General features: G+C 32.3%; 1 protein-coding gene across 1 annotated transcript; it reads left to right on the forward strand.

Moving 5' to 3' along the window:
• Positions 1 to 2,879: 2,879 nt before the first annotated feature.
• LOTGIDRAFT_105090 (hypothetical protein) lies at positions 2,880 to 27,051 on the forward strand (the record flags this gene model as incomplete). The annotated part of the gene is made up of 49 exons (XM_009057313.1): positions 2,880 to 2,975; positions 3,181 to 3,234; positions 3,568 to 3,752; positions 3,956 to 3,986; positions 4,138 to 4,188; positions 4,414 to 4,493; positions 4,836 to 4,919; positions 5,365 to 5,488; positions 5,794 to 5,931; positions 6,300 to 6,398; positions 6,971 to 7,128; positions 7,272 to 7,428; positions 7,699 to 7,782; positions 8,142 to 8,446; positions 8,658 to 8,798; positions 9,025 to 9,092; positions 9,234 to 9,404; positions 9,941 to 10,068; positions 10,382 to 10,471; positions 10,901 to 11,160; positions 11,494 to 11,661; positions 11,971 to 12,141; positions 12,443 to 12,592; positions 12,853 to 13,025; positions 13,399 to 13,507; positions 13,810 to 13,972; positions 15,729 to 15,883; positions 16,317 to 16,597; positions 16,935 to 17,185; positions 17,340 to 17,471; positions 17,803 to 17,877; positions 18,046 to 18,242; positions 18,524 to 18,626; positions 18,869 to 19,020; positions 19,309 to 19,409; positions 19,675 to 19,854; positions 20,235 to 20,448; positions 20,666 to 20,876; positions 21,251 to 21,349; positions 21,568 to 21,799; positions 22,125 to 22,333; positions 22,548 to 22,758; positions 22,998 to 23,095; positions 23,487 to 23,654; positions 23,867 to 24,007; positions 24,395 to 24,566; positions 24,756 to 24,958; positions 25,403 to 25,477; positions 26,902 to 27,051. Coding segments are annotated over 49 exons (7,248 nt in total), but the record flags the coding sequence as incomplete, so codon positions are not given.

Raw genomic sequence — 27,051 nt, forward strand, 5'->3', positions numbered from 1 at the left:
AGAATCCTACACGCTTAGAATTTCTAGTTCAGTGAGGGCCATAGACAAAGGGAAGAAACTTACCACCCCCGACCGCTAACCCGCGCGTGTATATGTCACGTGACACGTTCTGTGTATTAGTTCCTATACGAGGTAAATTAGATTTGTAAAAAATGAAATTTAAGTATCAAGAAAAGTTTCAAGATGTTAGAAAAATGTTCAAAACAGACGACGTTTAAAACACGGTAGAAAATTAAATAGAGCACTTCATTCTACAACAGGCGAGAAGCGTCCAATCTTTTCCATGTTGGTGAACAGGAGGTTAATCATATCCAACTGTTAGTTATTATTTTGCGTTATTATGTACATATTTCTTCATTCGCTGAATTTATGTATCTTATACATTTAAGAGTGGTAATTTGGTACAATTTGCTAGCTACAAATACAACGTTTCTACAAATACGGAGATTTTTGTGCAGTTATAAAGTATATTAGGTCTAAAGGAATATTTATTTTGTAAAATTCTACGAAATTTATCGGGTGCCAATCGTGGTGATAAAATGACAGTTTGGAACCACGGTGTGTTAATTTGATGTTTGAAATAAAGTACTATTTTATCATTAGTCTAATTATAATTATCTCCCTTTATCTGAACGATAAAACTATAGTCAAAATAAAAATTAATTGAAGTCATTTTCAGACTATTCCACAGTGGGATATAATGATAAGAGGTATGCCATGTTTCTAAACAACAATTGATAACCGTCTTCGGTGGTCTTTTATAATTGTGATTAGTATCGCGCCATGCATGTGGATTATAGGCTTTAAGCCACCTAGTCGAGTTAGAATTTTTGCTATAAATTATGGGAATTTCTTTTCTAAAATGTAAGGTCTTTCAATTTTACCATTGGAATTGAAAATGAGTTTTCATACTCTTGTGCTGCGTTAATACATGGTGCTACATGAAAAAAAGGAGACATTAATACCACTTCCATTCAAAAACACAATACAACTATTTCAATGCTTCAAGATTTTAAAATATTTGCCAAGAATATTACAGACTGACCAGGGAGTTTATTTTGTTGATGCTGTCGTGATGTTGTGAATGGGGAATATTTTATGATAACGTGACAGACACAAGTAACTCGACCCTAATCCTACAATGACGGTAAACAACAATCAGATTAATGTGTTTATTTTTCATTGTTTAATCTGTTTTAAAATCAATAGATTATCTAATAGACAAATACGGTATTAACATCAATGTGCCAGGCCTACTGAAAATATCTAGACAAAGTCTAAATTATACGATGCGTATATATTTTGGTACATCAAAGCAAAACCCGGCAAATGAAAATACTAAGTGCAGACTCAACTGGTGGGGATTCTAACGTATAAAACACACAAACTTTTAACTATTTCAACTGGCTTTAGTCTCCAAGCAATTGGGTAATAACATATGTCGAAGTTACATCTCAATGCAATAACACTAATATTATGGAAGGATATGATGTCACTAACAAGAATTTACAAGGGGTTTTGTTTTGGTTTAATAATCTATTAATTTTTGGATGAAAATATATTTGAGTGAGCGTCCCTTTAAATTTAAAGGTCCCAATCACGCCTGGTTAACCGTGAATAGAATTTTGACAGATCGCCAGGGAAAGACAACTCGCAATTTATTATTAACTAATGCGCATGTGTCAAGTTTCCTTAATATTTTTATTTTTTTCTGATAATTTGCGAAAAATTTAGACCTTTGGGCGAATTTATAAAGAAAGCAATATGCAATGGCTTGAAGTACGTATTGCACTTCGCAGATATCTTATTTGCATACATAGCATGTTACCTTTGTTTATTTTATCATGGATTCTTTATCTGGGTGCCCCCCCCCCCTTTTCCCTCACCCTCACTGAGTCACTCTTATTAGCAACATCAGGCATCACTGGCCTCACTAGGTTCTTACGATCATAAAAACAGCTAGCCTTTCCAATCTACCACCCCTCAGTCTTAATCCATGTTCACAGTTGCAAATTATACTTATATTTAAACCCTACTTGCAATAATTACCTTCATGCATTAATGATGAGGCCATATATATCAGTTGAGATTCTTGATTTATTAGAATATCTGCTTCAAAATTGTACTGAGTGTCTTAGATTGTCTTTGGGTTGATAAATCGATTTTGAAAACAGCTTGATTCTTATAGTTATAATCAAGAATCTATTAGAATGATCTTTCCTTGACATCAAATGATTAATATATAAATCTTTTATTTCAGAAATTCTGTGTATAGAATTTATTGAAATATAAGGGGAAATCATGCAGCCCAATAGTCAGGGAACAGAAAGAGGTAAACCACTATTTCATCTTTCTTATGCATAAAACATTTTACTTAGAATAAATGTGGGGCCAGATGATGAAAATGAACAATTCCAACCCGGTGATTTTTAAGGTGCAAGGAATGTGGTACAGTGTGGGAAGAATCTATATAGTGGAACTAAGAAGGAATTAATCATGTATGCACTCTGACCTGTACCCTGTGAATTGCTTCTTTTTTATCCTACTGTACTATACAGATTATCCCGCTTTCAACACACATAGATATCTTACCTCATCTATAAGTTGGTAGCAGCTTACTTGTACAATCCCAATATTAAGCATCAAGCAAACATATCATTCTCATATCTCTGAAATTATGCCATGTTTGAATGCAGGTTACATAATTCCTTACAATATATTTTTACATATTTTGGAAAGCTGAAGTAATTCAATCAACCTAACACTATTTTTTTGTAGGTGATGGTATCAGACCAAGCTCTGAGAATACTGAATTTGTTGTGAAGTTTCCATGGAGAAGAGATAATCAGTCAGAGTTTGGTTCTTTAGGAAGAGATCGCGATGCCAAGCCGGGAGAATTTGTTCTTCAAAGTGTGTTCTTGGAATTCTGTAGAATGGCTGAGAGAAAGATTGAACAAGTTTTGGCTGAACCATTGGTAAGGAAACTATTTGTCTTTACAGCTAAAAATCCTTGAGAGACATCATGAGGTAGACTCTATGGAATTCATCCAGATATTTTTCAAACAAGTCCTTAAACTATTGGAATTTCTATACAATATGCATTTCATGCTAGATGCCTCTCTGTTCCAAGGTTATTCTTATCAATGTATGTAATAATGCTAAGATTAATTTATATTTTAGGAAAAGTCACTATCAAAATCATTACAAAGAGGTGAAGATGCACAGTTTGATCAAGTAAGTCATATATTAGGGTAGAACTGTCTGCAATCACATAAATCCTTGTTTTGAAAAAATTGGCCTCCATTGCTACCATAATTTTATAAAAAAGGACTATAAATAGTTTCTCCACCGTACAATTATAAATGGTATTAGAAAGATTTTATTAATGATCTCTGTATAGATATTAATGATCTCTGTATAGATATTTATTATCTCTGTTTAGATATTAATGATCTCTGTTTAGATGTTAATGATCTCTGTTTAGATATTTTGATCTCTGTATAGATATTAATGATCTCTGTATAGATATTAATGATCTCTGTTAAGATATTAATGGTTTTGTTTTAGATATTAATGGTATTAGGATGTGTAGCTGAACACAGTCTCCCGTCTATATTAAAGTCATTATCTATCTGGTATGAAAGACAATTACGTTTTGAAGATGGTATATTGTTAGAATCACATAGACATAGACATAGGAGTAAAGGGTATGCTATTTTACCTTTTACTTGTCTAAGCTCATTGAAAGGAGAGTTTTGATTTTGCAGTGGAATTCAATGTTGTTTCAACAACTTTGTTCCCATTTAGTGATAATGTTCACAACTTCCATTCTGATTAGCTTTACTATATAATCCAGCACATGAGATGCAAGATGCAAAGTAAAAAAACTGAAATTAAACATCCAGATTAACATTTTAATCAGATTGCACAATACATGATTATTTTTTCATTTCAGAAATAAAGACTTTCTAAGTGAAAGGAGAGATGTAAGTTAAATATTATTTTCGGGCGTAAAATGTCTGTAAAATTATGTTAAAAATGGGTCATTAAAAGTATGCAACAGCTTTTTGTAAAAATTTCAATTTGTAGATCATAATAATTTAATTTAATATGTTATATTTAATATGTAAATTTCAGTTAGCTGTTGAGTTTGTAAACTGTTTAGTGTTGATTGAGGTTCTTACAAAAGTAAGTTATATCATATTACCTTTTATGATGTATAAGAAAAAAATATTTTTATGCTATGTAATCTTAAGACAACTGATCCATTTTAGCCTGGGTCTTTTTGAGATATAAATCGGTAATTTTATTGTATTATTGTATCTATGTAAGTACCTAGATTTTAATATGAATGTAAAGTATTCAGTTTAAGAGACTCAAGTGTTATCCCTCCATTTTCACTGTTCCTTTCAGAATTCCTACCACCCAGGTCATGATGATATGATAAACTATATTATTAGTTCAGCTTTTAAACATTTTAGATCAAGAGACAGGTCAGTAGTATAAATTTATATGTTATCTAGGATCCGAACTCATTGTCATCTTGATTTGACTTAATTCTACTATTGACTTAACAAAGTTCCAATTTCACAACCAATCAAGCTGCAGGCTGTAATAAAGTTAGGGCAGATAAAGATGTGACATACTATTTAGTTCCGCCTTTTTCAGCCCCTTTATCATCCTCTTTGAACCAATTCAACTACAAATTACTACAACTACAAACAACTACCTAGTTTGCGATATCAGCATCCGCTGGAGGCTACTGTTAACTTGTCATCTACCAACTAACAAGCCCCTTTATTTTCATTAATCATAATCTAATTTATCTATTTCAGTAATCCGACAAATCCTAACTCAGCTAATATTAATACAATAGCAGATCTGTATGCTGAAGTTATTGGTGTATTAGCTATGTCTAGGTATGTAAACATTGATTTAAGCAGTATGTCATAATAAGATCAGAATAGAGCTATTTCTATCTAAATTTGATGTTATCATGTATCGAGTATGTTTGAAATAAAGATTAAAGAATTGTTTTGATTGCTTGTGAATTATGATGCAGAGACATGTAAGGTTTTGGTCGCAGAATAATTTTTTGATTCTTGTCGAGTTGCGCCGACTGGCTGCAGTTAAAGGAGGAGACAAAATTTCACTAGTTGGTCATTAACCCTATGTCTATATTCAATAATCACAAGATTATCATGCAAGTGAATTGAAAATGAATCTGATTGGGTGACAAAAAACGCTAACCAAAACCATTTGATAGCAGACAACTTTGACGGTAAATGACTTAGAATTTTTCTCCAGGCAATCTTTTTCATTATTTGTATTAATCTTATATATGACTATCTAATGTGTTAACAGATTCCAGGCAGTAAGGAAGACGTTTATGAATGAGTTAAAAGAATTAAAACTAAGAGATCAAACCCCCTATACAGCCCAAGCCATTATCAGTTTATTGATGGGACTGAAGTTTTTCAGAGTCAAGGTAACATTTTCTTACCTTTTTCATATCATTGAAAAATTTACATCATGATGTTGCATACTCTGTCTATATATTGCAGCTCACAAATTTGGATAGTCACCAAAGTTCACAAATGTGGCCAGAATTATGCCAATTTTATTAATTTAATTTTGAAATTCAAGAGAAAAATAGCTAATGATGTCCTCAAGTTAAAAATTATTAACAATCATATTTTTGTATAAACACTTTGAATCTTCAGTTTTCAGCCATTTTGATGAACTTTCAAGATATTCTCAAAGTTATGCCTTGTAATGATTTTATATTTTCAGTTACATCCAATAGAAGAGTTTGAAGCAAATGTAGCGTTTCTACATGAATTAGGAGTATATTTTCTAGAAATTAGAGACAGAGAAATAAAACATGCTCTAGCTGGATTATTTGTTGAAATTTTATTACCAGTAGCTGCTGTAAGGTTTACTTTATTTAACTCAAAATCATGACACAGAACAATGGTATTAGAGCTTCTTTATAATCTGGATTTAGACTGATGAATCAAGGGTTAAATAGTATGTAACTTGAAAACCCTTGATGAATCAAGATGCTATTTTCAGTATTAATTGAAGATGCCGCTTGCTGGACTGAAAGTGTTTGTGGGTTTAAAATGGAATCTCCCCACAAAATCCATGAAGTTCTTAATTTCTATTTCTAATTATTAAATACTTACCAACATAATTTACAGTTGTCAAACTAGCTGTATCTCAACATGAATTATTTTTGTCTTAGAAAGTTGGTTACATGTCAAAGTTAAAGTATAATTTGAACTCTATATTTGCAGACGGCGAAGAATGAAGTCAATGTACCAGTACTAAAGAACTTTGTTGAATTATTATATTCTACTACTATTGATATGACAACAAAACGTAAACACACTTCAGTATGTAGCTTCTTTAACATTTATTACTCTTATAACAAGTCTCACTATTCTGATGTAAATTTCTATTTCTTTTTCATAGCATTGTCAGTAAGGCGATAGCATTGTCAGTAAGGCGATAGCATTGTCAGTAAGGCGATAGCATTGTCAGTAAGGCGATAGCATTGTCAGTAAGGCGATAGCATTGTCAGTAAGGCGATAGCATTGTCAGTAAGGCGTTTGCTCTTTACATGACATCATTTGTTTAGTTATTTCAAACAAAGAATAAATCGAGTGGATCAATGCCAAGAGGTTTGACCAAGGACCAGCTAGTTGAAAGGATCCTTAATTGTGAACATAAATTGTTATTTTTGTAAAATATAGTTTTTTCTTTTTTTTCTTTCGACACTCATAGAAGCAACAGAATTGTTCTTTTCTTGAGGGGATCAAACTTCCCACATTTAACATATGACAATTTCAATACTATCCCACTGCCAGAAGCTTTTTTTAAGGTAAGTTTATAGATTGGCAGCTTATAGATTTTGACATTGGATGAAAATAAAGGTTTTTAAATGGATATATATTGTATTTTTCAGCACCTGTTTCCACTGGTTACTTGTTTACTGTGTGTTAGTTATAAGGCATTCTTTCTTAATAACTGGCCATATTTCCTCTCAGCCTGCTTATCACAGTTAAAAAATAGAGATGCTAAAATGTCTCGTATTGCTTTAGAATCTCTCTACAGACTTCTTTGGTAAGTCAACTTCTTGTACAATAGTTTGAGTTGATCCACAAATATGATATTCTTTGAAAACATTGAAATCTACCAAGGCATTGTAAGGAAATGAATGTTAACTCTTTAAAACTGATAATGATATAAATATTGTTATATTGTAGGGTCTATATGGTTCGTATTAAATGTGAGAGTAATACAGCTACTACAAGTCGATTACAATCTATAGTTAATAGTTTATTTCCTAAAGGCTCGAAAATAGTGACACCTAAAGATACACCATTAAATATCTTTGTTAAAATCATACAATTTATAGCCAAGGTAAGTCTTTATACCACTTATAATCTTAAATAGAAATTTCTTGCCAATGTCCTTGCAAAATTTCCCCAGTAACACACTGCATTGCGCTACCCTTTTTCATTGGCCCAATCAGAGACAGAAAAGTAGGACGTAAAACTCCATTTCATGGCTGCGACAAGTATAAAGTTTCTGAATCAAGGATTTAGGATCAAGATCTTCTACTACAAATAAAATGGTGTAATCTGGTATTTTTCCAGTAATTTTTTATTTTTCTGTTTTTTTATATTATAGGAGAGATTAGAGTTTGCCATGAAAGATATAATATTTGATTTATTATGTGTTGGTAGAGCTATTAAATTGAATCTTACACCAGAGGTAATTGTCTATTTTGTTATGAATTATGTTTCCAAACTTTAAATTTCAAGACTAGTATAGTCAGATACAGTTATATTTCAAACTTTACACAAACAGACCCTTTTGTTTCAGAGTAGAATTACTAGAAATTCAACGAAAATACTTAATCTTTTGTGTGTTCATTACCACTTCAGCTATAGAAGGTTGACTTGTTTTTAAATTGTGCATTATTACACTTAAAGTAGCTGTGAGAAATTAAGAGTACATAAAAGATATGAAATATGTGTTTACTTCTGTGTGAAATATTCTAAAAATTTGAATCTTGTGCTCTACTGATTAGTACTGAGGATCGTTTGATTTTCTTATTATTTCCTTTACAGAGAATGAGTGTAGGATTGAGAGCCTTTCTAGTTATTGCTGATAGTCTTCAACAGAGAGATGGGGACCCTCCTATGCCTCAGTCTTCCTCTACCCTACCCTCTGGTAGTACTGTCAGAGTCAAACGTACATTCTTGAATAAAATGTTAACAGAGCAGACGGCAAAACAGATTGGTGTCTTACCATGGTATTCTCACATCTTAAAAACCTTTGATGCCATGTTACGAGCTTTAGACTTACTGGTTGGACGGCCATTGTTGATGACCAAATCTGAGAATGCTAATAAAGATGCTGATGAACTAATCATGTGAGTTATCAATTTGGTGAAGTATTTTATGATATAAAATTTTAGTTCTTTATTATTTGATTGATAAAGTGAAACGTCTTTTCATGTTTTAATGCACATTATTGGTTTAAGTTTCATTCTGAAGCATTTTCCCTTACATTATTGCAATTAGAGTTTTATACACTTACAAAACTGGACGGTAATCTTTCAATTTTTATTTTGATAATTTTAGAGGAGATCGTAAGCCAAAGATAGATTTATTCCGAACTTGTATTGCTGCTATACCTAGATTAATACCGGATGGTATGTCGTCTGGTGAAGTGGTAGAATTATTAACTAGACTTACAGTTCATATTGATGAAGAGTTGAAAGGGTAGGTAGACTAATTAGGAGGTAAGATTGACCCATTTGGAGTCAAGTATGGTCATTTTTATTGGCAGCAACTGACAGAACTAGCAAATTTCTTTTGCGTGAAATATAGACTTATTCATCAAGTGCAAAGTAATGTTAAATTCTGATTTGAGGGAGAGTTGTTGCTCTTGGTGAACAAAAATGATGATCGTATACTAGTGAAATTATTTTTGTTTTTTGCATTTCAGTTTGGCGTTCCAAGCTTTACAGAATCTAATGTCAGAATCTCACTTGTGGAAAGAATATGTTTTACATGGTAAGATATCTTCGATGATTTATATTCTTTTGGGAAAGGTTTTTTAAATGTACTTGATTTACAATGAGACATGCTATTCCAAATGAACAGCTCTGTTATCAAAACAATCAAATTGTTGATCATTCATTTTCTGATTTGAAGGTTTTGTACAGTTTATAATGAAAGATATCTCAGATAGTAATACTCAACTATTAGATGGTGCATTACGAATGTTGATGCAGTTATTAGTACAATGGAAATCATCTAATAACACAACAAGCAATAGTACTGGTAGTAATAATACAGGTGGTGCATCTAATAGACAGGTAATAGGTCAAATATACACAATATTTTCATAAAATATTGACACACTGCACAATAGCCACTCTCCTGTATCAAAGAATGCAACAACGTGATTTGATTGTATGCTACCAAATACAACCAACCAGAGCCCTGTATAACTGTAAACATTATGGTTTTGTCGAGAACTCTGATTGACTGTATTTGGTAGTATACAATCCAATCAAATAGCTGTATTTACAAACTTCTGTGAAACACATAAGGTGGCTATTGCAGTGAAGGTATTAGACTCAGTTCATAATGTCTTGACATTAAATCATCATTATAGGAAACCAATGCCTTGATTCTACAGACTCTGCTTGTTAAAGATCCCTCGACGGTTGTAGGAATAAAATGATACCACTATAATATAAAGATTTCTCTCATTGCACAGTGCATGATGTTTGTCCATCCTCATTAGCCCAAACAGGTGCAGAAACTTAAGACATAAAACTCCATTTCATATGATTTATTATAGGAGAGACAAGAGACAGTATATACTCAGCCATTACAACCTATAGTCAATCTAGATGTTTTACATGAAGTAGAAGGTCTAGCTCTAGTTATGATGTGTAGTTGTCGTATGATGACTAGAAAATTAGCTCTCATTCTATTGAAAGAAGTTAGGAATATTTTTAACACTTATAACGCTACTCAGGTAATAATATTTATGTTAATTTCTATCTAAATAAATGTATTTCTTCTCCCAAAACTACCTCTGAGATAAGTGGTAACATGAAAAAAACTTAGTAATTACTCAGAAAATGTTTGATCAGCCAAATAAGTCAATTGGACAGTCCTACTTATGTGTATCAAATGTATATTTGTCATTTGCACTCTCGATGGTAAATCAAGTTTTACAAAATATTTGTATGCGAATTTGACTATCATCTAAAAAGTTCAATAGTCTAAGAATGAATTTGTTTAATGTCAAATAATTAAATAAAAGAATATAATATACTATTTGATAGGTGTGTAATCCATGTTTATTAGATGTAATAGATAAAGCCTGTCCTACCATACTAGAAAAATTACAACAATATCTTCCTCCTGCAGAAAAGGTAACTGATGATCCAAAATTTGTTACGTAGACCAGAGGTATGGGAAACACAAGGTTGTGGCTGGGATTTAAATATCAGTAATCAAGTGCTACAGGCTATGTTGATCAAAGATATCTTTTGGGCTTAAGTAAATGGAGGTTGAATTTTATTCCTATCCATTAGCCCTAGGTGTGGTATACTAGGACATAGATCCAGGGCTGTTAATATATCTGTATTTGCCTGCCATGTCTGAATTGAGCTAAAAAAGAATGACTGATCTTAGACAAATGTAAATATGCTAGCTTCTCTGAATAATTCAAGAATTTGCTATGGAAATTGGTACTGATCTAAAAGGTTAAATGTCTGGTTGGGAACTTCTGAAATTAACAGCCCTGCATCAAACCTTACGTTTTTTGATATTGTATTTGTATTATTTGTTTATTATTTCAGTCAGTTTACCTAACATTATGTAATATTGACTTTGCCTGGGTAGTTGATAAAGCAGCTACCACCTGGGCTAACGTGGAGGGAAGTTCTCAAGATGGTAACCAAGTCAACTATAGTTTCCATAGAATTGATTTGTGGATCAGATTTGTAGCAGCCATCATGTCTAAAGATTTTGCTTTGACGACCTGCCCTCATGCTATAGGTCATGCTTGGCCTATCGTTTACACTAGATTGACAGCTTTATTTCCATTGGTTGATCCTAAGTAAGTGAATCAGCAACATTCGTTCCCCTTTGCATCTCCAGTAGTTCAATAAAATTTAGATTATAACTCAAATCTTGACTTAAGTTCATGTCTGATAAAGCACATTCCTTGATTACAGCAGAACAAAAAAGTGTCTTGAACAAAAATTTTCTCATTGCACACTGTATAGCCTTGTTGATCTTTCTTAACCTTAATTTGTGATTTTGATCAGATTTTTTCCATTTGTAGTTTCCCAAAAAACAGGAAAGATATACTTGAATTAAGAAGCAAAAATTTTGTATTTTTTTTTATTGTACTTGAGATAACTAAAATTTTATCCAAATGTTTTTTCAGTACTCAAACTAATGATAATCGAGCATCATCTATATTACGAGGTAGTAAGAAATTAACAACAGAGAAAGATGTTCATATGCAGTTATGGCAGAACTATGTAGTCATGGCTTGTAGTATAGCACAACAAGGTGCTGTTATACCTCATAGATGTTCTAGCCCTGAACTTGGGTAGGTTCAACTTATATTTGCTGTTGATTTAATGGGTTACCATGAAAGTTGTTCAATTTTGGTTGTTTTTTAATTTACACACTAGATGTTGTCAAAACAACATGCTTATACTTTTACTTATCCTTTTGGAACACAATTCTTAGAAATTGCAAAATTTCCCTCTGGGAACACAATATGTCAAGAGCAGTTTTAACTCTATAAAGAAACTCACATTGCTGTTTACGTAAAAAGTTTATTGATGGCAATATTACAAATTTAATTTTCGTACTCCAATAAATAAGCTAACATTTTTTTCCCTTCTTGTTTTAGCAGTTCATCCCCAGAAAGTATTTCAGAGAAAACAGAATCTAGAATTACAGTCAATAATAGTACTGCTACTAATCTCTTCCATCTATTGGTACCACTGTTAAAATGTGAAAACTCAGATATGAAGGATATGGTAGTCAATGGTTTAGGCTATTGCAATCCTGGTGTTTTCAAGTAAGTGTCACCAAGTGTACCAAAAATAAAGTTTACCATTTCTCTTGAGGAAAGAGGATAACTAGATTGGCATTAACTTAAATGTAGATACAATGCCTGAAAAACTTGTTTTACTCTCTTGATAAGGGGTTGACATTGCTAGGACCTGTGTGCTACAAATCTGCACCTTAAACATTGAAAGGATTGGGCAAGTGCTGCTGTCCTTGTAAGTTGTCTTTATTGTACACTGTAATGTGTCACTAACAATATACAGATAATGGTAATGAATATCAACTATACAAATATTTTTGTGTTATTTTAGAGAGTTAGCAGAAGAAATGATTCACTATATAAAAGAAGCTATAGATAAGAAACAAGATAATTTAAGAAGACGAAGGAAGAGAGATATGTTACGTTTACATTTAGCTCATATCTTTGAATTGATAGCTTCCAATAAAACATTTGCTCAAAGGTGAGTTAAAAAAATCAGATTTAACATCAGATCTTTAAGGTCTAGACCTTTTTATAAACAAGACACCCAGCAGTGAAATATTGCTTGTAAAAATCTGCACATGCAGTCATTTTTATTTTCAACTTATATTGACAGTTTTTCAGCACAACAGCATAAAACAGCATGTGAACCCACATGAGTCAACCTTGAGAAAACCCTTGTTATCCAAACTTGCTTGTGTGAGGAAATCCTCATTTCAACAAAATGTATTTATTTTATAGTGAAGCTGGAGTGATTGATAAAGAAAATGGTTGTTTAAGTTCTATGTTTGTTGATTATATTGATGGTGCCAGACAATATCTGGAAGGAGAAAATGACAGAGATTTACCAATTCTACAACAAATCAGACTACATTTTAGTGGATTTATACAAAATCTTATTTCAAATACTCCTTGTAAGTGAACCTGAAACTTTTTAGATTTAATTCATTTTGTTAAATTGTTTTCTATATCATAAAGGTGCCGGCACACTTTTTCTGATATTTTTATTTGTCAAGTGTTTCACTGAGACAAAAATCTCGATAAATGTCGATAATTACGTGCAGAACATGCGATTGTAAGGAATATGAATCTGATTGGATGATGACGGTCTGTGTTGAAGACAGAGACAACTTGTTTGATGTTATAAATCCTGTTGAGGTCGCGATAATCTTGTTGAGGAATCTGGGCACATGTGAGATCTCCTACTGAGGGATGCCGGTTATTATTGTCTTTATCAATTTGTTTTGCTGTAAATATGTTGGAAAAGGGATGTCATTTATGTTTCAGTGGATTTGAGAAAGACTTTGTTGTCTAGAGAATTAAGATATAGTCTGTTTCATTTATTTGCCAATTGGAGTGGTCATTTTAGTCACACGTTTGGTGCTACTGACAGAAGGTAGGTTAGAACCATTGTGCAGATCAAGATCAATTAGATTTTTTCCTTCATTCAAGTTTGGAAAAAAATTGTCCGATTTAAGATATAGTTTTGAATCTAAGAAATCTTGTATAAATAATAACAGCTTCATTCTATGAGTGTCTGCTTAACTGTCAATCATCGGTTCACAATTTCATTATTATTAAAATTATTTAAAATAGTTCACACCCTGCCCCCCTTCCACCATTTATACTGTTTATATATCAACCTACAAAAACAATAGAGAACTAAAAAATGGTATTGATATAATTATCTTTCTTTAGATTATCAGCTAAAGAAGAAACATGGAATGAACAAGAACTATGTGCAGTAAAAGCTATGTCAGCTGTATTATGTTGTGGACGTATGTTTGACTCTAATGGTCTCAATGATGATGGTTATATATATAACTGGTTGGATACTCTACTTAGCTCTCATGATGAAAAGGTAGGGCAAGAATGTTTCCATATTTTCTTTAAGCCATTTGTAGTAAAAAGCAGACACATACAAGACCTAGATATTGTCAAACTTACATACTGTGACAGATAAACTTAGGAATGAAAGGAAACTGAAATAACTTGTAGACTAATAGAGTGATAGTTCTTTTTATGACACCATCTGCTTGATTACTCCAAATAAATGGTGGTAGTTGGTTTGTAATCTCTGTCAGTGTGTGAAAGTCTGATGACCTTCAATAAGTCATCTTCACTAATGATCCAGTAGACTTAGTTGTTAATGGGTACGAATAATGTAGGAAAAATCAATGCCAAGAGATTCGACCAAGGACCAACTGGTAGAAAGGATCTTATGATCCTATGTTATAGAATATGGTTACTTCTTTCTTTCTTTTCTTTCTTTCCTTACTAATTGACGTATATTATATTTTCTAATCAGATGAAAGAACAGGTAAGAGATATGTGGCATGTAGTGATTTGAGTGATAGTTGGTTCTATTTCATCATTCATACATCATTTATCATATATCATACAAACAATTTGATCTGATACCTTGTGTATTATTAGTTAATCACATATACATATAACACTGGGAGAGACTGCTTCAAAATACTCTTTGTTTTGAGATAACTTAAAATAGCTGTAATGGTTATTGTCACAATTATTTGGGTCTGACTAGTATAGTGCACAATGTTTTACTATTTCTACCCCAAAATTGACAGTCATTCATCATGTATGAGGATTTTATGAATGATTGATGAATCATCATAGCCTTTCAGAACTTAGAAGATTGATTTTACATCATCAAACACTGGTTTAGATTGTTTTTCTGTAGCAATGAGTTGTGACTGAACATAGCCCTGTTGAAAAATAGACTCTACCATAAGCTATAGCCTGTATATTCAAATAAAGATATTGATACACATCTGGGTATGATTCAAAACATATTATTTAGGAATGTATTAATAATAGTAGATGAGAACAATATGAGCCTGGTTTCTATTGTGCTTCTACTTCTCTTTTTGAAATAGACTGTTCTTGAATCATACCCGAGTTGAATGAATATTTTAGCTTGACTATATTTCGTTTAATTTTCATGACATCAAATTGTTTGAATGAAATCATTGCCACATCATCTTCCCATCTTGTTATATAAATTAGTTTGATATTGTTTTGTCAAATTTCAGGTTTTTTATTATCTAGTTGTTTTCCCTGATATTTTATTACAGTAATTTTCCCATTTTGTTTTTTTTTTTGGTTCATGTTAAAATTTTCTTAATCAAACAATTCATAGTTTTCCAATTTTAATGATAAGGTTCTTTTGAAATAACTATATGTTCACAATTAGTATGGTTCATTATACATCTGAACAGTAATATGATTAGATATCAGTTGTAAATTCAATCAGGGCAAGATTTCCTTCATTGTACACTGCATGCCAGCGCTTATTTTTTTCTTCAAAACTAGGCTCTGCACTATCAGCCAGTGGATAAAACACATATAATTTGATTGAATAGTAGTAAAGAAATTTACAATTGAGCTATGGAATCTAATTACAAGAATTAGATCAAAGTGTTTTTGACAAATTTCAGAATTTTGGAACCATTTTAAGATTCCTGTAAGATACTTGAGAAGCAACTACTTGTTTCACAAACAGTCTTAAATTCAAAACTGTTTAAGATTTTACAATTTTATCAAGCATTCATTATAAAGTAGAGACCCTGATTTCTAAAACCTCTTATTTCTAGATCTATGACCTAGCTAAAGAAACAGTATTTTTACTGTTAGAGTTTAATAGTGATGTACAAGGTTTATTAGATTGGGTAATAGATAGATGTTATACTGGTGATATAGAAGTAGCTGATGGTTGTTTCAGTGCTCTAGCTGCTGTCTTCCAAACTAGGTAAGTTATATTTTTTCAACATAGGCTAATCATTGCATAGAAACTGTTGAAGTTTAAGACACATTTTGAAGCAATAAGCAACCTTATTTAGGCAAAATTCAATGACAAAGATATAAAGTTTTGATAGATATGAACAAAATGAATTCAATGTAAATTTTGTTATTTTATATTGATGAGCTGCAGACTTTGAGACTTATTGTAAATGCATGCACAATGAAATATTCTATGTATTTTAAACAAATTTGAGGTGGATTTGCATTTCAGTAAAAAGAATAAAAATGCGATGTTTTTTATTCATCTGGCAAATGAAATACACTTCCAATGTAAAGGGAAACACCTCTCAAGGACCACAATACTGCCCATTTATATGTTGATTTTTAAGTTAATCTCGGAAGATGACGTGAACATAGAAATTCAACTTTTATAATTTCAGAGAATACCCTTGTGACCATGTGGCAATGTTAAACTTAGCTGTATTGAATGTTGGAAATCCAAGAATAAAAACTCATGAAACAGCACAACAACTTCTTCATCTCTTGGATACAAGATTCTTCCAGGAGGAGCCAATCGTGATGGAGAATACAGAAGAAGAAGCCCCTCCCATCCAACCATTAAATGACATTCTATTGGCTGTTTCTTACTGCCACTCACAAGTATACCTGTCTGAGCAACTGGCTAATATTCATCCTGATTTGACATTACCTATGATTTCAGGTAAGGCATTTCAAGCAGATACTTTTCTAATTGTCATTCTGGATTAAAAGTAATGGTTCACTTGTCAAAAATCTGATTCCGAATGTACAATGAATATTCCAATAAGTTATGTGGACTCCCTGAAAGGGTGGCAGAGTTGACAAACTCAATACTAGTGTGACATCTTTTCTGGAGGGTTAACATGCCCATTGACAAGTCATGGGTCAAAATATAACCAAAATTACATTGATTTTAACAACAATAACATGACAAATTGTTTGCTAAAGACTGAAAATTTAAACTTTATTTCAGGGATGTAAAAACTTTATTTATTAATGACTTGATTACTGTTTTTCAGAAATAACTCACAGGTTTCAAACAGCACGACCATCAGTCAGACAAACATTGCTCAAGAATTTGCTACCATGGTTACACAATATGGAATTGGTTGATCCATCTTTACCTCCAACCAATCCACTGTCTTCATTTCTAACTCGTCTCCAAGACAACCAGACTGACAATTATGTAACTACATTACGTGGTGATGGCTGGGGGTCCACACAAGCTACCGAAATGGTCTTGAACAATATTTTCTTTATCACTGTCAAGGTATGTTTGAATATTTCGTTTAAATCTACCCTTAAATTACATCAAATTTTTACATGAGTTGTGATAGCCTTGTTTTGTTTTCACTACAAATGTTTTCACTTATAATGGTAAAATACAAATAAAACTCAATTCCAAAATTATATTTTATTTCTAGTTTGGAGATGAACATCCTGCTGAAATGGAAGCTCTGTGGTCAGCTCTGTTAACTTGGCCCAGCAATCTAAAAGTTATAATACGTTATCTAGTAATAATAACGAATGTAGCAGCATCAGATTTACTGGAATATGTAAGTGTATAATATTGTGGAAATCTTACAAGATATATTTTTGCTATATACATGTAGTACTGATTGATTTTTTTGTACAAATTTCAATTTCTCAATCAGCTTGTCAATATGTTCAAGAGGTGTTGATATGGCAAAACTTTTCGGATAGGAAAATAAACTGGTGTCCCCGTGTGCACATTAATGGTCTCAAGATAGTTGAAAATTTCAGAAAAGGAGGCTAATATCAGTGTACGGGCAAAAGTTGTTAAACACACTGTTTGACATTGCCAATCTTTTTGAGTGCTGACATGGACTGAAATATAAGATGTAGTCTCCATTCATACTATTTCAGGTGAAAAGAGTAATGAGCTACCTGGGAAGATCAAAGCCTGAGAAGCTGGTGGATGAATTAATGAATGAATTACAGGTAATATAGCCATTTTACTCTCATCAGATTTTTCAACCCAGTTTCTCCCTGTCAGTGATGCAGGTAAGAGGAGCTGACATGGAAAAAGCGTCTAGTTAGTTTTAGTATTGAAGACTTTGTTGTACATCACGGACAAATACATAGGATTTATGATAATATTTTTTACAGAGCATAGAAACACTGAATATGAGTATAGAAAGAACCCAGACACCACCATATTATAGGTTATCACCCATGAGGAAGATACCTAACGTTAATAATACCACAGATGATGAGAAGGTAGTTTGTCAGTCTCATGATCAGTTAGAGAAAGGTATACTTCACACCAAACGACATAGTACTAATGAAGATTTACCAAGTGACAGGTTAGTTTATTAGTGGAGTTGATAGTGTGAGCTAGAAGATTGTTATTTGGGCTAAGATAGTTTTAAAGTCATTTCAGGACATGAGGAGACTTAGATTGAGCTGAGAATTTAGGGTCTAAGAACTTCCTGTCGAGGAAGGAAAGTTGAAAATAGCTTTTAGGACCACTTATCAATTAGTGAAAAGGTTGCTTTTTTCACGTATTTATGAAGATAGCACAGTTTCACTACTCTGGCGCGAGCTTTTCTAGACCAAAAGGAAGTGTTTCTGCTGGCAAAAATAGATTCTTAAATAAGGTAGTAAGTCTCAACTCTTTCAGTACAACAAGAACAAATTCGACTGTATCATTAAGAAGTATAGCTAGTACCAGTTCTACTCAAGATCAAGTTACTTTGACCACAGGTATATCATTCTCTATTATTTTTTTTATATGATAAATATATTATGAAAGTATCATTGAAAATCCAAAACTATTCAATGTTTTACAGTATATTTTGAGTTGAAGCAGTAGGAAATTAAGTAGGATTTTTACTTTTGTCAAATTTTCCCTTCGAACATCTAATGGCTACTTTTACTTTAAATGTATATAATATGGTATCTTATTCTAGAAGAAGAACTAAGGGGACAGACTCCAAGTCATGTATTTTCAAGACCAGGAGAAAACAGACGCAGTGAATCACCAGTACCCTATCCATTACCCATGCCAGCTTATGGTGGTTACTTTGCTCCATTGAATCAGTTTTTACCAGAGAATTTACCGTCTAATCCAGGATTTCACAGGTAAAGATAAATTCAAGCTGATAGTGAAGTGATTAAAATACTGTGGTGTAGTAAATGAATGATATCTCAGATACATTGCACTTGACACTTGAGGACTTATAAAATGGACACTTGACCATGCCATTATGTAAGATGGTGATGTTAACTTTCCCCTTTTGTTATTATTTCTTTTAAGCATCTAGTTAATAACTTCTAAAACTCTTGCGCATCCAAAGTGTATCCAAAATTTTACCAAAAAAGTATATTTTAAAATCCTATTTTGAACGATTTTCTTTTTTTATTTTGTAGGAGTAATATAGCTATAATGTTTCTGTCAGACCTTGTTTTAGATGGTCTAGAGATAGATTGGTCACCACATTTACCACTAATGACTCATGTCATCTTTTTAGGTAAGGAAAAAAGATGATACTCTTTGTTTCTAGGTTGACTTTCGTTTTATTGAACAAATGTCTTGATAACTTATGTTCACTTAAGCAAGAAATCATTATAGAGCATCAAACATTTATAAGATTGGATGTTTTTCAATTCTTGATTTTGTGTTTGGGTTCTGGCAAATAATTAGTTAAAAAAGACAATATGTCTAATAAACAGACATGCATATTCAATCCAAGATTTAGTTATTATGCATAAGAGCAATTTTTTTTCTTTCTGCAGGTTTGGATCATGGTCGACCATTAGTCTATGAACATTGTAAGAAATTATTGATCAATCTACTACTGCTGGCCTCATCACATGATCACAGTGATATAGCACGTCTGTTACTAGAGGGTAGACATAACCCATCAGACACATTGAAAATTATATCAGAAGATAAAGATCCATCATTAAATATGGGTATGTTTTAGAATATTTAATTAGGTTTGTAGCATAGGTTAGGTATGAGTATTGAAAGTATTACAAGATTTACTGAAAACCTGAGCTTAGTAGTTTCAATTACACAAATAAACAGAATGGTCGACAATACCTTGCCTCACCCACACTATGTCCATCTATTAGAAACACCTTCTCCTTGGCAATATTATTGTATTAGGGAAATTTGCAATATAAATTGATTGTACAATAGACAATAAAAGCCCTTGACCCATAGTTGCACGACAGAAATATCCATTGCCGTCTTTCTGTCAATGGCTCACCAAGGCACAGCAACCACATATTTCTGTATGGATATGTTCCTCCAGAACTCTCATATTCCATGCTTTTTGCAGTTTCTAAAGTTAACCACCAACTGTTCAATTACTTTGATCCTATCTTTTTAGAAACACCACCTAGAGAGACTAGTGTATCTAGTCAGATGATAGCTAGATCAACATTTAGTATTGATAGTAGTGCCACCATTACACCTGAAACTATAAGTGTCATGACAGATCCTGATAGTTTTAACTCTGTAGAGGAAGTGGCTAAAGCTATCATCAATTTCATGGACAACAAGTAAGCCTGAATTCTGAATCCAATGTCATGGGACAAAAGGAGTGAAAGTTGGAGCTTAGCATTTGAATATTTTAGTGCTGTGTGGATACACATGCCATGCAGGTGAACAAGATGAATTTCAATTTAGAAATCACTTTTTTGATTTGGCAGTCACTGTTTAAAATCATTGCCTATAGATGTCATAGGTTTGACGTTTCTTACTTGTATTTTTCTCCAGAAAAGGCCGGCCACTATGGAGCTGTGATGACATCACACCGAAAATGTTGAACACTCACAGTGCTTCCCTATTGGAATATTTCCTGAAATGTGTGGTTCGTTGTTTTAAAGAGTTGTCACCCTTGGCATTGGTTGAACAACGCTGGTCACAAACAGCACTTCAGTTAGCGTTGTCTTGTTCTTCCAGACATTATGCTGGACGCTCATTTCAGGTTGGTTTTAATTTCAAATAGATTTTAAGAGTTGGACTGAAATATTTGTAAATTGGTTTTATTTGTTGTAAATAGAAAGATTATGACCAGACAATATATTTTAAAACCAGTTTCTCTGTCCTGTAAATGGATACATTTATACATGTTATGAACAGAAAGTACAAAAGTCATAACAGCAGGTTCAATCAAGGTGTTGCAATAGAGTTTTCAGATTTTTGGGGATTTCCCTTTATCAATAGTGACATTCAGATACATTGAAAAAATTTAAAGTTTTTGATGGCAAGAAATATATTACAAGCAGCACATATTAAGGATAGAACAAAAATGACTCTGTTTTCACAAATTTCCTTCATAAGTAGAATATTTTATTATAGATATTACGAGCATTACGAATTCGACCATCAACACAGATGTTATCTGATATATTATCTAGACTAGTAGAAACTGTAGCTGAACAAGGTGAAGACATGCAGGTAATGTGGTGTTATACTTATAAGATAGTTTGTGATAACTGTTCATGATAACTGTTCTTTTTTAGTTGGTTATGAAGACAAATCTAAACACAAAAGTGGAATGAGCTAATGCTTGACTTTACTCTTTAATAGCAATGAATGAAAACATAAGTTGATAAAACAACACAATTATGGGCATCCATATACAGACATTTACAATTAATATGGTTTCCTTTCAGGGCTATGTGACAGAAATTATGTTGACCTTGGAAGCAGCAGTTGATAACCTTGACCTAGAGTTCCGTCCAATAGATTTCATGCGAGAGATATTCATGTCCACACCAAATCTTGCCAAGGAGAATATTGAACGTAGGCCAGGAATGACAGCACCAAAACAAGCTATACCCCATCATTGTCGTAGTACAAGTTATTCTGTAACTGTTGTAACACAGAGAGCTAAAGCTGGTATACGTGAGTAAACAATTAAATCACTTATAATGATGGCTGCAACACTATTTTCCAATCAGATTACCTAATTCATTCTTTAAGATAATCTTAATTACGATATTTTAGACAACAACTTGCAAGGTACGCTTTATTCAAAAATATATACATATTGTCCAGTCCATAAAAATGGGTTTTCCTAATGCATTGAATATACAAAAAGTGTAATATATGTAGATTTAATAGTCCACAGAAGACTTTTTGACCAAGAGACTTCACCTTACAACTGGAAGGAGAATATCAATATATTAATTCAATTATTGATAATATTATTTGTTATGATTGATTTTAGTTGATCTACGTAACAGAAGTAGTACAGATTCTGATACCAGAAGATCTAACCTAGCTAGATCACGCAGTGCTCAATCTTTAAAGAACCTGGATCAAGCTGGTACTGAAGATAAAGTCACGCTATTAACTCAGATGTTCTGGATCTGTGTATCTTTATTAGAATCAGATTATGAATATGAGTTTCTATTGGCTGTAAGATTACTGGATAAGGTTAGTAGAAGTCAGCTTGGAGCAATCCATATTTGTTCGTCCAATTTTAAATTTATTAATCTTGGTCTTTGCCACTTGTGCTATTAGAAAATGACTTAAATAATTATGTAATCATTGGGCCCTTGAACAGACTTGTGAGGAATCTTCAGTCTCTAATTTCATTCCACAGGTTATTTTATTTATGAGTGGTTTTTTGTGTGAAAAATATTTTCAGATTCTTTGTCATCTTCAACCAGAAAGACCAGAATGTAGAGAGAAACTGGAAAAATTATTACAACAGATAAAATGGCCGAACTTCCCTGGTGTACAGACGTTATTATTAAAGGGTTGTACATCACATATGGCATGTGAGGCTACATGGTCTCTATTATCACGTGTTGTTTTATGTATCAATGCTCCAATTATGGATCCATCTGGGGGCTATGGTAAGTGGTAATTTCAACTTTTTTTTATATCCATCTCTACATCATTGAAATGATTTTGGACCTGACAGCAGATCTTTCAAGACGAAAACAATAGTTTTTAAACAATTTTTCTGGAGAACATACAGATTTATCAAATACAAAAAGCTATTATTAGTCATCCATCAATAAATCACATACTTTGAATGACCAATAATTCTTTCGTGTGTTATAACTTTTTTATAATCAATATTGTTTTGCAGGTTTTCCAATGAATGTGATGGCAATGTTACCATATTTAGTTCATAATTATGAGAAAAATAATCAAACTTGTAGAGATGCTGCTGATCATATAGCTCAGGTTAGTTGCTAAATATCTTTTTGTCCTTTTATAACATTCATTACTTATCAATGCAGCCAAATAACTGATTAAAAAGTTGGTTGTTGTCTGCACTATAGTTGACTCATGCCTAACTGCTACAATTATATCGTTTGTCATAGGAATCAGATACAAACAGATAGTGAAAATCATTTGACAAATAAGTAGATCATAGAAGTCACAGGTATTCATTATTGAAATTTAATCGCTGATCATTTAAAAATCAACCTGAACAATTGAAAATCCAAGGAGAATTGACGCCGCTTTCAATTCAAAACATCCCTCATTGCACACTTCCTAGCATCGTTAAACTCATGAGGTTAAAGTATAGAAATATATGATGTATGACCATTCATGTTAATTATCATTGTAGATGTGTAACCAGCAGTCAGACAGATTAAATAATCTAGCCACTGTAATGACTCTCTATAGTAGAGGTACATTTGGTAAAGACAGTTTTCAATGGACTAAATGTGTAGTAAAATATCTTCATGATGTTTATTCATCTGCTGTTGTTAGTATGGTCTCTTTTCTGGTTGAGGTAAGTTACCATTTCATTGCCATATATAATGTCTTAAAGGTTAATCCAAAACAAAGGAACATGTCTGAACGATATCTTCTTGATTTTCCAGTCACTTTATAGCTACTTAGATTTTATGACGAATAATCAAGGCTAAGTTGTTTACGCTGAATTCCTTTTTCCTTATATTTTTATAGATATTCTTGACACCATTCTTGTTTTATTTATTGTAGATTTTAGAGAAAGGTTCATCTAATTACCAGTCAGCAGTATTACAGATTTTACATTGTTTAGTTCATTATATAGATATCAACTCTACACCTAGTAGTTTACTGAATTCAGAGTTGTTTCACTCAGCATCTAAACATGTTCAGGTATAAATACATTATATAGATATCAACTCTACACCTAGTAGTTTACTGAATTCAGAGTTGTTTCACTCAGCATCTAAACATGTTCAGGTATAAATACATTATATAGATATCAACTCTACACCTAGTAGTTTACTGAATTCAGAGTTGTTTCACTCAGCATCTAAACATGTTCAGGTATAAATACATTATATAGATATCAACTCTACACCTAGTAGTTTACTGAATTCAGAGTTGTTTCACTCAGCATCTAAACATGTTCAGGTATAAATACATTATATAGATATCAACTCTACACCTAGTAGTTTACTGAATTCAGAGTTGTTTCACTCAGCATCTAAACATGTTCAGGTATAATTCAGTCTTTTGACTTTTGGAATTAAAATTCAGGGAGCAAACTTTAAAGAAGCATTAAAGATATTAAAGTTAGCTGTAACAAGATCATCTACCCTGGCAGCAGCTCCACCACCTAGTTCCAGTGTAAACAGTGAATTGAGTGTCTTCTCACATACTTCATTTGCTGAGGCTGAAATATTCACCAAGATTCATAAAGAACTACCAGGTAAGAAGCTATTAAGGACCTTCCAGTTTGTTCCTAGCATTCTTGATCGAGAAATTTCTTCAAGCTATTAGTAAATGTGAACATCTATTTGCTAAAACCTAAATTCTATATTTGAAAAGTAATCTGCACGATATTTTCCTGAAAATCTGTCTGATACCCTAGACCTGAATAATGTGTTTGTTTTTTCAGGTCGAACTCTAGATTTTTCAGTGGATTTGTCTAAAACACCTATAATTGGTCGAAAATATTTATCATCAACTGAGGCATCAAAGTCTGTGGAAGAGACGAGTCAAGCTAGTTCTTCAGCTTCATCATCAACAGTTTCATTATCTCGTAAACCTTCTAATAATCAAGATATCGATTCTGTCTGGAGACGACCCCAAGCTTCTCAGGTATGATGGAAAATTCACATGGCTTTCTGTGATTAATTTTAAAACAGGGGAACATAAGGGGATTTATTTCGGTCTTTATTGTGCTTTTAAAGTCTTAAGAAGTAGTTAAATGCATGAATATTGCATATCCCTTCAAATATATCTCAAACTATAAATTCTTATATATGTGTTTTCTATATATGGCATAGTCTCACTAAAATTTGAGTCGTATTTAACTTTCAAATGTGAATAATTATGGATGCATATGGATTTGAAGGCTGTGAACGCTATTACTGATTATGTAAGCTAAAAAAAATTCCTGTTTCTGAAACTAAGGTATGATTGGTTGATAATGAAGGTGCTCCTTTAATGTTTGTAATTGTAATATGTTTTGGGGATTGGATTTTAATCTGGATATTATGAAATTTAAGAAACTAAGATTTCTATTCTATATCTTTTTTCTAGGCTCGAACAAGAGAGAGGTTGGTGAATCTACTGACATGTTTTGGACAGAGAGTTGGTTTACCTAAGAGTCCATCTGTAAGTTGTTTTGTTTTCTTGTTTTTTTGTCTATCAATAAATGTATTGTTCTCAAACAATCAATTAAAAAAGTGTGCCATATATTACAAAATTTTAGTTCAGGACAATGATCAACCTTTTCCAAATCTTTAAAAGTTTTTGGAAATATTATCCCTTTCTACTCTCTGATGCTTACTAAATTTTAAGTTAGCCCAAAATCCTGTTAGTAACTTAAAAACCCAATGATTTGCATGAAGCTTATATAAGATCAGTTGCAGATAGTGAAGCATGGCTTTCATCATTACCTAATGTCCTTGTTGGTTAATATTCTGCATGCAATACAGCTCCAGTTGGAAAAAGGATTGTGATAACGTATGGTACATAAGTTTATATATGCTAATATCTTGTGTCATTAGCGACAATAGTACTACATTTTTGCTGGAATTAACCAAGGTCAATGATAGACCTGTTACAGTAAAAACGCAAGCTTTTAGAAATATGTAAAAATTACTGGTATCTTGACTAAACTGTATATTTCTATGCAACTGATAGGATACAGTTATTAATAAGGTACAGTACAAGGGCTTGCTTTGGTTTCAGAAGTTTCACTTTTATCTTCTTAAAGTTGGGTTAAGAAACTTTGGTGATGGAATCTTTAATTTATTATCGTTGTTCCTTAAGTTGGGTTAAATCCCCATTAAATAATCTGCTCTATTGCCCTGTCCCAGTCAAATAAAACATATTTTTGATTTATTATAATGTTATCACTCTATTGATATATGTATATATGGGTCGTAGACCTAAATACTGTTAATAAAGATTATTATAATTGTATTTTTGATTTAAAATTTTTAAAAGGTATCTATTAAGGAATTTTCATAATATTTTGTTCCACTTTTTTGAAAACTATGGATTACAATTTTCTAAATGCTCTTGTATTTTGTTTTTATCTATCAAAAGTCTTTGCCACACCTCCTATATATTATTTTACTATTGTCCCTTATATCCACTGTATAATTGTTTGAGAAATTTGAAAGAAGTAGATCATGGCATTTTTTTTATAAACTATTGCTAGTATTTTATTTTGCGCTTTTAGTCATATTTCCCCCAATGCTAGATAAAACCATACATGTTTATGGAAGGAGTTTGTTAGCAAACTCTTCGAGATAAACACTATTACCTGCCCCTCCTGCCCCCCCTGTGGCTCCGCCACTGGTTAGCTACTTTAAGTGCTGTATATTTTATGAAAATTTATTAATAGAAGGAAAACCCAAATTACTTTGAAAAAATCAAAATTTATGAATTGTACATACCAAAATAACTTGTCAATGAAATTTTGTGTGTTGGGAAAGAATCAATCAAAGAGGTGTAGAAGTGGATACCATCTGCTCTCCTCCATCATCAGTCACATTAGGTTAAAGGTCAATCTGATTATTTTGTTACAGGTTATATTTAGTCAGTCAAGTGATACATTAGATCATCAACAGAGTGTAGCTTCTAGTGGAGAAGAGGCTTCTTTACCAGAAGTTCCTTCCAGTAAGTTTTCTCATTCTGATTCTCTATTGGATGTTAATTCTTATTTTTATAAAGATTGA

This window comes from Lottia gigantea (assembly GCF_000327385.1).
Source record: "Lottia gigantea unplaced genomic scaffold LOTGIsca_3, whole genome shotgun sequence".
Lineage (NCBI taxonomy): Eukaryota > Metazoa > Mollusca > Gastropoda > Lottiidae > Lottia > Lottia gigantea.